This window comes from Sander vitreus, chromosome 8 (genome assembly GCF_031162955.1).
Source record: "Sander vitreus isolate 19-12246 chromosome 8, sanVit1, whole genome shotgun sequence".
Lineage (NCBI taxonomy): Eukaryota > Metazoa > Chordata > Actinopteri > Perciformes > Percidae > Sander > Sander vitreus.
Window position 1 is genome coordinate 30,361,678 of NC_135862.1, and position 15,635 is coordinate 30,377,312.

General features: G+C 40.1%; 1 protein-coding gene across 2 annotated transcripts in view; it reads left to right on the forward strand.

Moving 5' to 3' along the window:
- Positions 1-3,135: 3,135 nt before the first annotated feature.
- cpne2 (copine II) overlaps positions 3,136-15,635 on the forward strand; it is a 56,261-nt gene continuing 43,761 nt past the window's right edge. For both annotated transcript variants that reach the window (XM_078257787.1, XM_078257788.1), the window contains exon 1: positions 3,136-3,326. In XM_078257787.1, coding sequence (XP_078113913.1) covers positions 3,150-3,326 — 177 coding nt within the window. In that variant the 5' untranslated portion in view covers positions 3,136-3,149. The remainder of the gene's footprint in view (positions 3,327-15,635) is intronic.

The following is a 15,635-nucleotide window of genomic DNA, read 5'->3' on the forward strand; positions in this document are numbered from 1 at the left end:
TGAACAGCCTATATGTGTTTTGCCTAATTATTTTAAGTATGTCTTATTAGATCATGTGTATACAATATTCTTTTTCCTTTTGGCCATTTTTGTGTGTTTTTTTCTTTTCTTGCCTAAACTCTAAGTTGTTGTCCATTATCCCATGCTCTTTCAGTCACTCTGTTTTCTGATTTGTACTTGTCTGGAGACAGTCATTTTTAAACAAAAAAAATGTTTTTAATCGATTATTAACTAATCAGAATCGAGCATCGACTCGTTCTAGACAGAATCACGATGCATCTAAGAATCGATTATTTTGCCCACCCCTAGTATTTAGTCTGTAAGACACCAGGAGAAATATTGTAATTGTGATGTAACAGATTTTTTACACAGTACTTGTGTACTTTTTCCCTTCTTTCTTTCTTCACACAATAATATACTCCTAACAAATAAAAATTGAAATGTTACCTAAATTCAACACATCAAACACTCTCTCTAAACCACTGATTTAGAGAGAAATGCACACTCTGCCTGGCAACAGATTTGGACACCAGTATGTTGCTAGCATCTCATTTTTTCTCTGCAGTGGTGTTTCTAGTCATTTATGATTTTGTCAGCTGTCAGTGTAAGACACACATAACACCCTTGCCTCCTGTGAAGGATTACACAAGACCCCTAACGAGTAACTACAGTTTGTACATGTTATCCTGGAGATCAGCCATCACCGTGTATGTAAACAACAACCTACAGGACAGTTAATTTCCCAGAGATTGTGGTGAATTATGTCATAGAAATGTCTTTGTTTATTCATTGTTCAACACAACTATATATATATATATATATATATATATTATATTTTTGTGCAGTTTTATCATGGCAATTTTGTATTTTATGAGTTTAAATATCAACAGAGAAAGTATCTATACAAACACATTGGTACTTTTTTAGCATATTTAAGCCTTAATTATGGACAGTACAGAGATAACAGGAAATGAGTACGTATTTTAGAGAAATCCCCTGATTTCCAACTGTTCTGAACGCTCCGGTTTCAACAGTATTTTCTACTCTTGTTTAAGTTTTATGCAACTCTAAGCCGGCCTTCTATGATTGGTCATCTGCTCCAGGTAGGCAGGAGTGGAGTGTTTTTGTTGTTGTTTTTTTTTAAGCTACTGTGGCGTTAACATTGTCACATGTAGCTACATGCTAACGGCAGTAAAATATCTAATCTTGGCTGCCAATGTTGTTAAATTCTCCCCAATTCTGGGTCACATTACTCCTGAAACATTTCCGGTTATGTAGTATTTGGTTAAAAGCCTTTATCTGCGTTTTTTTTACTGTAGAAAATGTTGCTATATTCTATTAGTGTCCACTGCTAACTATAGTAGCTACATGCTAACGGCAGTAAAAGATGTCATTTTGGCTGCCAATTTGTTAAATTCTCCCCAATTTCAGAATGCATTATTGCTGAAACATGTCCGATTGGGTAGTGTTTGGTATCGAAGCCTTTATCTGCGATTTTTGACTGTAGAAAGTGCTGCTTCTTTCCATTACAATCTAACGTTAGCCTAGTGCTAAATATTAGGTAGCTGCATGCTAACGCGAGATAGCTGTAATCTTGGTGGCCAATGCCAAATGGTCATTTCTCCCCAATTCCGGGTCACTTTACTGCTGGGACATGTCCGGTTGTGTAGTATTTGTTTTAGAAGCCTTTATTGGTGATTTTTCACAGTATAAAGTGCTGTTATATACTCCATTGCAGTAGTTCCAGCTTCAACCAGTGAAACAACAGCGGAGGCTGCGACAAAGTATTATCCTGAAAATGCTATATAATAGTTGCCTTCTAAACTGAAACGGGGTTCACACTCTGCTGTGTGCTCTGCCTTTTAATTACCTCAAGTTTACATACATGTTGCTGATTTGGTAACATCTCTCACACACCCACCAAACGAGAGAAAGCATACACAAAGCTGATTGCACACCGTTTCACCCTGGTCCGAGGAAACATGTCGTTCAACACGGAAACCGTAGCAAAATGGTGCACAACGTTTTGAGATTGAACGTGTCCCTGGTTATCAGCTCTCACGTCACTTGAACTAGCGCCATCATCAGATCAAATACTGTATATCACATGTCCAATATAGATAGATCTTTAACGATTAGTCGTTTAACTGATTAGTTGATCAAAAGAAAATTAATTGCCAAGTATTTTGATAATCATTTTTCAAGCAACAATGCCAAATCTGATGGTTTGAGGTTCATAAATGTGCAGCTTTTTATTCCTAACATAATGGTAAAGTCAATATTTTTGTGTTTGGGGCTGTTGGTCACACAAAACAAGGCATTATATGACATCAATTTGTGCTCTAGGACATTGTGATGGGCATTTTCCATTTTTAACTGTGATGTTTTATAAACTTTCAACAATGAAAATAATCGTTGCAGCTAATCCAATACTTTGGTTTATGACCACATACCTGCAAAACTAGAGATGTTCCGATACTGATACCAGTATCGATATCGCCTCCGATACTGCCTAAAACGCTGGTATCGGTACTGGTACTGGAGTTTATGCACCGATCCGCTACCACGTAATAAAGCCCTAAAGAAAATCTACGTTAAAGTAGTTTATTTATGTTATTTTTCCGTTATAACTGACTGTCAAACTGGATAATAAAAGAAAGGTCTGTGGCATTCATTGTTTGTTCATGTTTCACAAAGAGATTAACCTGAGCCAGACTGACAACAAAGATAGAAATCATATCACATCCATACAGGGATAGTAGTATACAGTTGTTAAAACATAATAAAATATATGACACGCTGGTATCGGATCAGTACTCGGTATCGGCCGATACGCAAGTTCAGGTATCGGAATCGGTATCTGGAAGCAAAAAAATGGTATCGGACCATCTCTATGCAAAACGTCCACAAGTCTCTGCTGTACTTTGTGCTTAGTGCTAATATTTAGCAAATATTAGTTTGGTAACACACTAAACTCAGATGGTGAACATAATGAACATTGTACCTCTTAAACATGAGAATGTTCACATTGTAGCTCTTAGCACCAAGTGCCAAGAAACAGGCTAATGTGGGCATGTATGAAACTGAAGTTTATTTGACTTATTTCTCTGTTTTCTTTCCGCCAGGGTAATTCATTGTGACCTCAGACCATGGCATACACTCTAGGCTCGAACACTGAGGACCAGACACGCAGTGTCGCACCTCAACACTGCATCACTCGGGTGGAGCTGTCCGTCACCGCAACCAGCCTGCTGGACCGAGATGTAGCCTCCAAGTCGGACCCCTTCTGTGTTCTCTTCCATGAGGTGGATGGGAACTGGGTGGAGGTAAGGATGGAGGGATGATGGGATAGGAGAAAAACTGACAGATGGAGAGAGAAGTGGAGGAGGACCACCACTTCGGATACTGTAAACTTATCATTCAATTAGTCAAGTATAGCTACTTAATGAGTGAAAACAACAAAATATATACCGGTCATCAAAGTTTATTTATCCAGCATCTCTATTTTTTATATTCAAATGTAGTGCTTCTATTCATTTAATGAACTTAACACAGAAACAGTGATATACAATTATTTCAGTGCAATGACAAAAATCATCATTCAATAATGGTACAACTATTTCCTGATTTTGTTTCCAGGCACACTAGGCACATTGGTTTGCTTTTGAATTCCGTAAAAAGATAAACCGTTTCACATCTTGCCTAGAAGACACGATTCTCTTGGTCCAGTTTTCCTTTTTGGCCGCTTATGTCTCTCTTCGTGCCGTGTGTCGTTGCCAGTCAAGACCTGACGAGGCCGCAGTCGCTTGGCAGCAAACCCCTTGCCTTTCAAGGAAGCGCCCTGTAACGGTGGACAGTATATAATTAAAATGGGAATGTATTGGGCCGCTTGCTCCCAACGCCTGTGAAACCAACAATTTGTTATTTGGAAATTGATTTGCGGGCCGTACTGAGTGAGGACGAGGGCCACATGCAGCCCGGGGACCGCCAGTTGCCCATCTCCAGGAGAGACATTTGTTTTCATACAACAGGTGGAAACAGGAGAGAAATCAGTAGGGTATGAAAATGGCAGATTGAGGAGAAAAGGCTGAACAGAGAGATAATATATTAGCGTTCGGATCATGAGGAGTCAAACCCATTTCTGGTGCTTCTCCATGCTGTTTATTTCAACTCTATGGAGGTGGAGAGAAGAGGATAAAAGGAAGGCAGAAATAAATAGAAAACTGAAGGGAGGATGGAAAATTTAAAAAGTGTTAGAAGTGCTTTCAAGGCCACGTCCACCATGCTGGCTCTTCTAGCAAAGAACAAACATTTTCTTTGTTGTCTATGTTGCTTTGCAGACAGTATATATTGTGAGCCAGATCCAAACTCATGATGTCTTGACCATCTGGCATGAGCCCTGGCGTGCTGAGCCCAGTAGGATGTGGCAGCATTTGTGAGCGTTCTTTTAACGTTGTTCTGGCATTGCATAGTCTTGGTTAAAGGCTCTATTATGAATGCCAAGTTAATGATATAAGGTTCCACAAGTAGGATCCATCATGGGTCGATATTAGCTTATTGCATATATATTTGTGTTAGTGTATATGTCGGGTGACAAGTAATAAGACATTACCGTTGCCAGCAGATATCCAGATAATGGATAACGGATTTTCGCGGCCAAGACTACCTCGTCGACTTGAGATGCGAGAATGGAGCTGGAGTTGAGGGACGACGTCTCTGTAATTATCTGCATATGAATGCATATTTTTTTTAAAAGCTAATAAAAAGCTAAATGGTCGTCAGACGATAGCCGATGGATTCTGAGATTGCATTTTGGCCAATGCATTCCACTTCTTTTGCTCTCCACATGGACTGTTTACCTGCATGCAACCAAAGCTCGCTCAAACGTGATTGGTCAATACTCCTAAGATTACAAACAGAGACCAGAACGCTTCCGATACCATAATCTTTTCCTGTTACCTACAGATTCTGCATTCAAATGCAGATATGTTAATATAGATATATATAAATAATAGATCTGTCTTTAGGTTTCACAGTTAAACCTTGTTATTTTGTTCATTATGTATTTATTTTTATTTAAACTTTTGAATACCACACAGAGTGTTGAATATGTTCAGCTCCAGCGTACTATTTGAATTTATGTATTACATGAATTATAATTACTCGTAACATAGTAGGTAGTAAACTTGACATTCCAGTTCATAAGGAATACAGGACTAGAAGGCAAAGGCAAATGAAAAAGGTACATGTGCAATAATTCAATAGCATAAGTGTTTAGCAAAGCACTGAATTATGATTTTTGCAATCATTACAATTTTTGGATACAACTAGATCAGTGGTCTTCAACGTTTTTTTAGGCCAGGGACCCCTTAGCTGAAAAAAAGACAGAGTAGGGACCCCCTACTTGTATACAATTGAGTTGCATATTAAACTTGGCCCAACTGATGAACATAAATTTAACAGTAACATTAAACATACATGTGGAAGGCACAGTGAATCTTTAAGCTTAACTGTACAGCTACCATAGTGGCTACCTTATATAGTAAGCTTATCTTCAACATGTAAACAGAATCTTTTTTTTCAAAAATAGGCCAATTTATCTTTGCTATTGATATGTTGGATTCAAATTAATGTATATTTTCAGACATTTTAATTTTTGAAAAAATAAACTTTCCAAAACATATTATATTTTGACACATATATTTTTAATAATTTGGCAGCCCCCCTGCACTAACTCTGAGGCCCCCCTAGGGGTCATGGACCTCCTGTTGACGATCTCTGAACTAGAGAATCATTAAAAAAACATTCTGCATTGATGCATTTCCGTTGACCTTGTTCACATGACATAGATGGATGATTCCCATGTTTACGACTACTGAATGTTTACTTCAGCACAAAACTCAATACAGTTGTTTGATTGCCGAGTTGGTCATGTGAGGGTTAAAAACACCAACAGCACTGACAGACTGGGATATTAAATCCCAAATAAGGTTTCTCTCTGTCATGTTTAAATTCTTTGCCTGAAGTTTTGAGGAATGCCTCTACACCTCGTCGGTCAGGACCTGTAGCTCGCGCTCTAAACCTTTCCTTATTTCTTTTTCTCTTTGCCATTGTTCTGCCTCCTGTGTTCTTGGCACAAAGGCAGCATTTATACTTTGCCACGTGGATAATTGCAATCAGACGCAGAAAAAGGGCAAATTGCACTGAGCTGCAAAACGTGATGGGCGTGTTTGCCCTGTAATATCATTAGTGCAATACCTTTTTTTGAACCGGAACTTAAGATGGGGCAGATAGCGGTTGCAAGTGAAGCGCAATTCATGGTGCTATCAGCCGCCACAATCCATTCATTGTGAATTCGCTCCTGACGGTATAGCTCTATCAAATAAATATGGGTTTAAGAACCTTTGATGACGGACTTAGCAGACATGAGGTGCTGCTGTGGCTTTATGGTGCTTCAGAGTTTCCCTGTCGTAACTGGGATGTTGACATGAATGACAACTGGCAATTACAGTAACATGGTGGACCAGAATTAGCTATAAAAAGGTCAACTTAAAGCCACCCAGGTGATTTTAATTATTGTATCTGATTAGACCTCCTCTCAGGACTGTGTGGGCATTAACAGTCTGTGCTTGATTGGCATATCCCAGACTCTCCTATTAGCTTTGTTTCACCTGTTAGGGCAGGACAACAACAACTACAATAAGTGAGTGAACAGTATGTGTGGGCTTGCATAGATATCAAGCCTTTTTAAGTTGTCTTTACTGTCCACAAGAAAGGTAATGCATTCCCTCCAAAATTCAAGGCTTTTTTAATGATCAAAAGTAAGTTATTATTATTGTGGGAACCTAAATCTTTGCTTTCAACATACAGTATTATCAACTTAGCAGCACAGTGTCTCATTGGTTAACAAGAAGGTGCTGTGTTTAAATATTCTGTCTAGCGGCTAGCTGCGACCTTTCTGTGTGGAGTTTGCATTTCCTCTCTGTGTCCACCTGGGCTTCTTCCAAGTAATTGATGCCTCAGTTTAAAGACATGCAGGTTGAATCCTTGGTCACATCAGGATTTGAAGCGGTGAAATTTCACAGCAAAATCAATTCATTCCAATATATTAGTTGATCCGCTTGAGGAGGTGAAATTAACAAGCATATTTATGCCGTTGACCAATAGCAAGCCATCTTCTCAGGGGACAGAGAGCCGGAGGGTCCAAAATAGAGGAAGCTATCGTACCTCTAATTAGGTATGTTGCACTATTTTAACACTTAGCACTTTTATTTAACGTCCTCTATCAGAGTAGAAACTGTGTCCACAAAGAAGGCTGTTATAAGACTAGGGTTGGGTACCGAAACCCGGTGCTAATATGGCACCGGTGCCTAAACGACCGGTATCTAACGGACCGAATAGCCATGTGGATTTCGGAGCTTCATTTCAGTGCCACTGAAATGCCTGCGCTGCTCTCTGATGCTCCGAAACGGACGTTGCAGGCAGCCAAAGCTTGTTAACAGTACACTTGGCAGCAGGTAATGTTAGCCTACCGTTAGCTGGTAGCTGGGATAGACAGGGTTAAAATGCTGATAGCTAAACGGTGTACAAGGTGGCTGTATTTCACTGTAGAGGGTTCCAACACCGGGACGTCCAACAGTGTGCAGATAAAGACACAAACTAACCACTGCCTGCCGTTTTTCGGAAAAACAACACAGCCGTTGCCTTCACTTGAAACTGGTAAGCCTCATGGTGCTTTCAAAGTTCTTGTAAAATCCCCTTTTCCCATCTAGTGGTAGTTTTTGTCGTTTAACAGCAATCTACTGGTGAAATAAGTCATTGTTGTAAGTTATTGTTATTACAATATTAATAAATAATTGTAATTTGACCACATGGCATAGCAATAAACAAGTTGTTCTTTAATGTCGCCGACATTGTGTTTTTTTTTTTTAAAGTATCGGTTCAGGCACCATTTAAGCACTGGCACCATTTTAAAAGTATTGCTTTAGCACCAGTATCGGAAAAAACCCAAACGATACCCAACCCTGACAGGAGTTGATGGTACAAATATATCTTTTGAATTAACTGTGGGAACTTATTGTCCAGTTAGCGATCCATCTAATCTAACAAGTTTGCTAACAACTTGTTCAATTAATCAATTTTATTTGTCACATGAAATCGTTCGAGTAATGTAATGTAATCCCATCGGTGCCTCAGTTGATGTAGACATTGATACGGACGCAGACATGGTCTTATTTGTCCACGTAGTCGGGATTGAAGCCATAGGTTGTAGCTGACAGCCATCTTCACCTTTTCCTCTGTGTTTACTCTGATGTTTACATTTGAAAAACTTGACCGACCAGGCTAGCAGTCAGCAGGAGACTGGTGAGTTGATTTCCCGATCCTGATGAGGGACTCATAGCCACATTCCGTCACCGTCCAACGTGAACCACATAAAGCACAATTAATATTTGTTAAATAGGCAAGGATACATTTTGCGGAGAGAAGTCTGAAGAGTTTCCTCACCTTCAAACTTGTTAAATCTGAGAGCTGTATTATCCCTCTTTTGTATTGAACAAAATGGTTTAAAATGCTGACCCAAATGGCATGGGGAAGTAGATAAAGAGTAGGGAGAAAATAGAAAGACGCTCCGAGAGCTATTGTGACTGATTAGCGCTAGCCCAGCTGGGCTGGCTTTCAAGTTAAAGGTTAGCTCACCAGCTACAGCAGTTCACCAACTCCCCCTAACGTCACTATGTCACCAAGCTTCTGGCCCCACCTATTTTGCATGGACGAACAAATGTCATTTTGTGATTGTGAGAGCTAATTTAGCCCTGTGATAGACTAACAACCTACCAACAGTGTAGCCCACCTTATGCCTCAAAGGGGGCAGGGACTGGCTCCAGTCCATGACAACACTGCACAGGATAAACTAGACTATAACAAAAAGGATTAGTTACGAATCAAAATTATTGAGCACAATCACAACTTTAACCAGACTTAATTATATTTATGTAAATGACACTTTTAGTGGCGCTGCATCAGTCAGCGGTTCTGTTGAGTCCAGGCACTTTGTACTTTGTGTTCCGTTTCTTGTTTAGGGAGCTTTCTCGCTCCCTCTAATTCTGCAAACAATATGTGATGTGAATGTATAATATACAGTATTTTCATTGTGTAGAAAAATAAAAACATTTAGTTAAAGTTAAAGCTACTGAAGAGGAACATAGTGATGAAGTTTTGGTGTGTGTAGGCTGCTCCCTCAAGGCTTTTCTGTAGCTAACAGCTGGTCAACACGACAAACTGGTGTTTTTTAGTGTGTATGTATGTATGTGTGTGTGTGTGCATGCATGCATGCGTGTGTGTGTGTGTGTGTGTGTGTGTGTGTGTGTGTGTTTGTGTGTGTAGGCGAGTGCCTTGGGTTGTAGCTAGTTGTCGGTCAGCAGGGCATGTGGCTCTGATATGAAATTGCCAGCGGTTACTATGGCAATGGGAAGGGAAACAAAAGCTTAGTGCTCGTGGAGTGACGGAACGATGGAGGAGGCGAAATGAGGCCCGAACCTTTTCTCGGATATTATCCACCGATCTCTCTCTCTCGCTCTCTCGCTCTCTCTCTCTCTCTCTCTCTCTCTCTCTCTCTCTCTCTCTCTCTCTCTCTCTCTCTCTCTCTCTCCCTCTCTCTCTTTCTCTCTCGCTCTCACACACCCCCTGGCTTTCTCACTTTCTCTGATCCCCCTACTGTTAGTTTTGTTTTCTCTCTCCTCCTTTTTCCAATTGTCTTTCTCATTTCTGTCACCAGTCTTCCCCCTCTCTGTCTCACTTTCTATCTTCGGCTGTCTTGTGAGATAGAGGTGTGAGAAGCAGCTGGGTCCATCACGGGGAAAGAGAGGGTAAGAGTGTGAGTGCGAGGAGGTGTCAGAGAGGGAGATGAGAAAAGGGTGGAGGGAAAGAGAGGGTGAGGGGAAAATTAGCGAGAGAAAGAGAGGATTGAGAAGGAGAAGAGGAAGACAGAGATGAGAACATGTTTGAACAACGAAGAAGAAGTGAGACGTGTTGGTTTACCACATACAGTAGGAATGCTAAAATCAGTGGGGTTTAAAATCACATCTTCAGTGCAGGCTTATGTAGCTTTGTAATGTCATTTGTTGGATCAATCTTTGTGATACTTTAACCCATATTGAACAAGTTGAGATCAATGATCTCATTTACAAGTGTGACCTGGCCAAGATAGCAGCATAAAAGGTTACAGACAAAAATAATCACAAGAAAACATAGAAGAAATATTAAAAAACCTACGTACAGTGACAAGTACCAACCCATTCGTTCCCCATTAAAATCATGCAGAATGATATTTCTGCTTTATTATACATATAAATATAAATGGAGCATCTAAGAAAAGTTAGCTAAATGACAAGGGGTCTCGTTTATAAATGTGAACCTGAAAATGTGCGTACGCCACTTCCCACGCAAAGGTTGTGATTTATAAAGAGAGATGGTGAGGTGGGGAACTGAAGTCAGACTGCAGAAAATAAATGTGGGAATAACGATTACTCTTAATATTTTCAAGTAGGGGTGCACGATTCAGAAAATGTCACGATTCAATATCGATTTGGTATCAATTGGTAGAGCTTGAATCGCAATTCGAATATGAATAGATTTTTTTGCACACCCCTATTTTCAAGTATTGATGTCTCACACATTTCTTCCTCACTGCATATCATCCACGTTATCATGAAGATTAAATCCAGCAGTGTTATTTGCGTTAATTGTACTGAGTGATACTTGTTCCATAAACACCTTGTAAAATCCAACTCAAATCTTAAATCAGAATTCGTTCTTAACATTTCATCGGTGCTGTCTCACCATCACGTTGTCTGCTACGGAGCACATGAGGAGGAGATGGCCCGACTGCATGGAATACAGGATAGCATCAAATATCCTACCATTAGATAACTGCAGAACACAGTGTAAATAACTAAATATCTTGTCTTTAATAATGTGCATATATCATCAAATGTCAAAGTCTGGAAATATAGCCGTTACTGGGGCGCAATCGTTACACTTAATGTCCTCGTTATCGGTCCGAACTTTAATACTGTTTGTGACAAAATCAGCATGAAGAAAAGTGTGTTTGCCTATTAGACTTTCGTCTTCAAATTGTATCTAGGGGTGGGGGATACCACTAGTTGATGCTGTGATTTTGGCAAGGTGTCTACAATCACAAATTGTTGTAAACATATAAATACTGCGGTGACCCCTGTGCATAATGCTACATGATGGCACTGCTTGCACTGCAGGAGGACTACGCCAATGGAAGTATCAGGAGAGAAAGAGACTTCAGGGACCATGACGATTTAAATTCCCTAAAGCTGTGCTCTTGGCTCTATGTACTGAATTGGGTCCAGTAGAGAGGGCAACACACCAGAACCGTGCCATTCCGGTGCAGGTCCTCGCCACTCTGGGGGCAACCGGCTGTTTCCAGAGGGAAATGGCAGACAGCTAAGTGTTTTATATAAATATTATATATAATCTTCAACTTCATCGCTAAGGCTCGTTTGGATATAATATTCTGTTAAATCTTATCATATAGGTCTGGTATATCGAAGCTGTCCCTGAGTGCCATAATGCCCGTTTTGGAAGGTATTATTAATATAGGTAGTCTATACATCAGGTTTACCTACACTATGCGAGAACAGGCTGAAATTATAATTCAATTTGCAGCAATTCCCGAGCGTCTGAGAAGTTTTTTGCTTTTTCCACGCCAGTCGTCATGATTCAGCGTAAAGAACAACTGCCAGGGTCATTAACATGCTGATCAGCATTCATGAGGTGCTTTGCATTGACTATTTATGATTAAAAATGGGCATGTACAGGGCGGGAAAAGAGACTGATTCACGTACGCACACTTGGGAACTATGACGCGGCGCAGGGAATTAGAGGACCAAAAACAGGGAGCAAACCGAAGGCGATCCAAAAGGCAAAAAACTCACAAGAACAAGACAGAAAACAGACTATCAAAATAAAACAGGAAACAGAATATACAAAATCCACAGGATACACCACAGAACAGAAATATACACAATCCAAAGAATCCACAACAGAGAACAGAAATATACCGAAATATGCAAACAGGCAACAGAAATACGAACAACCCCAACAGAAATATCCATAACCACAACAAGGAACATTGCTTACACGTTTTATAAATCTGATTCGTTTTTGGGGTACGCCATTTTTAGTAAGGATCCTACGCACAGTTTTATAAATGAGACCCAAGGTCCTTCACCAAAACTGTCCCCAGAACAGTGTTTGTGTCCTTTGTTAGGTTACGTCTAGTGTTTAGTGATTTAACAAATCAATTCAAATATCCATTTGAATGCAGGCCACATTAAAAAAAAATTATGTGAGCAGTCAGTTAAAAAAAAATATGATCTGGCAATAAATCGGAATTGAGCATTAAAGCCTGCAGTTTGAACGTAGCCATATTGTTTGATGCGTAGTGCTGTCCTTGGTGCTGATCATGCAACTGTCACAATGTCGCTGTTTTAGTGACTTTGTTTAGCACAAATAACTGAGTTATCGGACTATTTGTGTATGAATTGTAAGGTTTAATAGTGGGGTGAGATTACACAATTATAGCATACTTTGCCATTCCTATAAATAATAGGCTAGACATATTCATAAGTTTGAAAATATGTTGGTGGTCCTGGCTCAAGCCCTGTAGCAAAGATGGCGATTGTTGAGGGCGTCGTTTTGAGTGCAACGTCTGGGTATTCTTAGTGCACTGCATTTGGCCATACTTTGTCACTTTATATATATATATATATATATATATATATATATATATATATATATATATATACTTTGTTTGTGTAAATGCACTGAAAATAGCAAGTGTAAGTACAGAAGACCGCGAACTGAGACACAGCACAGGTCTCCCATTGGAGAGAGTGGGGAGAGCCAGCAATGGAGGGAGCTGAGCCACTGGACTTGTGCGCAGCACCATGGACTCCTACCAGGCCCAAGTCAGCCTGTAATGTACACTTTATAACGTTTCAGATAGTTTTGAGTAGTTGTATTTCAAACCCTAGGTCCTTGAGCAGTCAAACAACACAAGCCAACCCCAAAGAATTGCCAATTAACAAACACCTGCAAACAATGGGAAATTTGTTATAGTGTGTGTAATCTTGTAATCATAACACTTTAGCTCCAGCTGTTCATATTGTTATTATTGTACCATTTGTAGCTTAGAGGAAAAAATCTGAATCCTTTTTTGTTGGCTTATTTTTTTGTCTAATTAATCTGATAGCAAACATTAACAAATGAATAAAGAGGGTAACAAATGTATGAAGTGCTACAAGGGTCTGATTCATTTCCATAGCCCAATGAGCCAGGTCAAATCCACAGTGGCACAAATATGAAACATGCACTTGAGCCTGCTGGGCTGCCATGATGCCCCAGAAATATCAGTTTTTAAGCCGCAAAGTGCAGCCATACTCCTCTGCTCTCTTCCCATGAGTGAGACAGATGGATAAGTGCTGTAAGCACTGTTAGCAGGCTAAAGTTAAAACCCTTTCCCCTTCTGAAGTAGGTCTGCAGCCTGTCTCTTCTCAATTCTTTAATAATAACAATTTGTACAGTCAGAGAAATCTATGATATTTTAGATGAAAGCATTCATAATGACATGTTAAAGATACATTTTTATAGAGGTACCTTATGTCTCAACAGTTATTTGATACTGCTATATACTCAAAGTGAAAACACTGACAAACTAGAGACCATCTTGCAATGGTATCACACCAGATGCACCGCCAAATCAGACCAGGGATGTAAAGTAGGGGGGCCAATGGCCTCTTCCCTACCTTCTACCCCCCTACTTCCGATGCCCTTGCTTGGACCACACCCATCTTCGAACTTGATCTTCATTTTGATCTCAACTACAACATCTGGTGTTCAGAGAGAGATATCTAGGCTTTAGCATCTGTGTTTAGGCGACTGCAATATCTTTGTTTACCTTGAAGATTGATAACGATGAAGAGGCGTTACGTTTAGCTGTAACGCCTCCAGCATGAGTTTAAATACACCTTCAGGAAGACAGAAACTTCAGAGAGTTGGGAGGGCACTGCACAACAACACATTCATGGTTAAACTGTACTGCCTGCTTAAATGTCTCCCTAATTAAGTGTTCATTAAGTGCTTCTGTGTAAGTCAATAAAATCTCCCAAATCTTCTTCATGTGAAATTAGTTGAGCTGCTCCTGAGTTTTTCCCTTAACAGGTGCCACCTGCTCATCGGATAAAGATTCACACACATTTACACACCGATGGCGCTGCATCAGCAGCAATTCACGAACCACCAACCTTCCAATTGGCAGGCGACCACTCTACCACCTGAGCTACAGCCACCAATTGTCAGCCTGCCTTTGTGTTACCAGTCGTCTTGTTACCACTGTCATTATCCTGAGTTTTTGTTAAGTCTGTTTCCTGTTTTATTTTCAAGTGTCATTTCTCCTGTGTCTAGACTTGGTTGACTTCCTACCTTGTATGTTTTCCTGCCTTTGTGATTGTCTGCCCTGATGTGTTTCACCTGTTCGTCAGCCCTTATTTCACCTGTCCCTCGTTGCCTTGTAGTGCTCCCTTTGTCTAGGGTAAGATTGTCGTCTCTCTCAGTGTTGTAGCTTCCTGGTTTTTAAGTTTCTAGTTTTCCCAATGTATTGGATTTTGTGTTGGATCTTCTTGTACCTGTTGCCTGTATGCCTCAGGACACCTTCTGTTGTAATCGGTTTTCACTTAATAAATCTTCAAAATCTTCCCGCTGCCTCCTCGTCTCTAAACTTTACATTTTGGCTCCAAACCTGCTATTTTCCAAGTCGTCACAATGGCAGTCCATCCAGTAGTTGTTGGGATGTTTTGGTCTGTACCGTAGTGGTGAACCTACAGACCAACTGACTGACGAACATTGCCATCATGTAATTTTCAGTTTGTATTGATTCTTGCGGCCGCTTTGGACAACAGCAGTATTGTTTTTACCACACCTGCTGTCGTAAAGGTCTTTACGGTGCTGTATTACCCACTGTATTACTGAGTTAGCGTTACGGGGAGGTCATACAGTTGCGAAGAATGTTTTGCTCAGACAGAAAATCATTCATTTACAATAAGAGGATAATTTACAGATGCATCGTTGCATTTCAAGTGTTACGGTACTATGCCTACTTTGGATGTCTTGTGAGATAAACCGGGTATCACTGTCACTGTGTCACGAGCCAAAGCATTAAGAGTTTGTTACAGAATTCGGGGTGGGTTTTGAATAATTTACAATCCCATAATTGTCTCCATCTGTTGATAGCCTGACCGAAGTTGACTCACGTTATTGCCGTTGTCTTTCACTTTCACGTTCCCTTTTAGCCTTTAGTTGTTCTTTGTTTAATTTCTTTCTTTTCTGTGATGGTCCTGCCCCAGTATCAGCCATAACTACAACAGATAACTTCTAAAATAACATTAAAATACAATTAGGCCTATATAAAGAAATCTCCTGCTTCCTTTTACATGGCTCAGAAGGCTGGATACTAACACAAGCTTTCCGGGGTTATAAAGAAACCTGTGACCCATCAGAATGCGTGACTGTAGCGCCGTCTAACTGCCGCAAATCATTCTGTGACT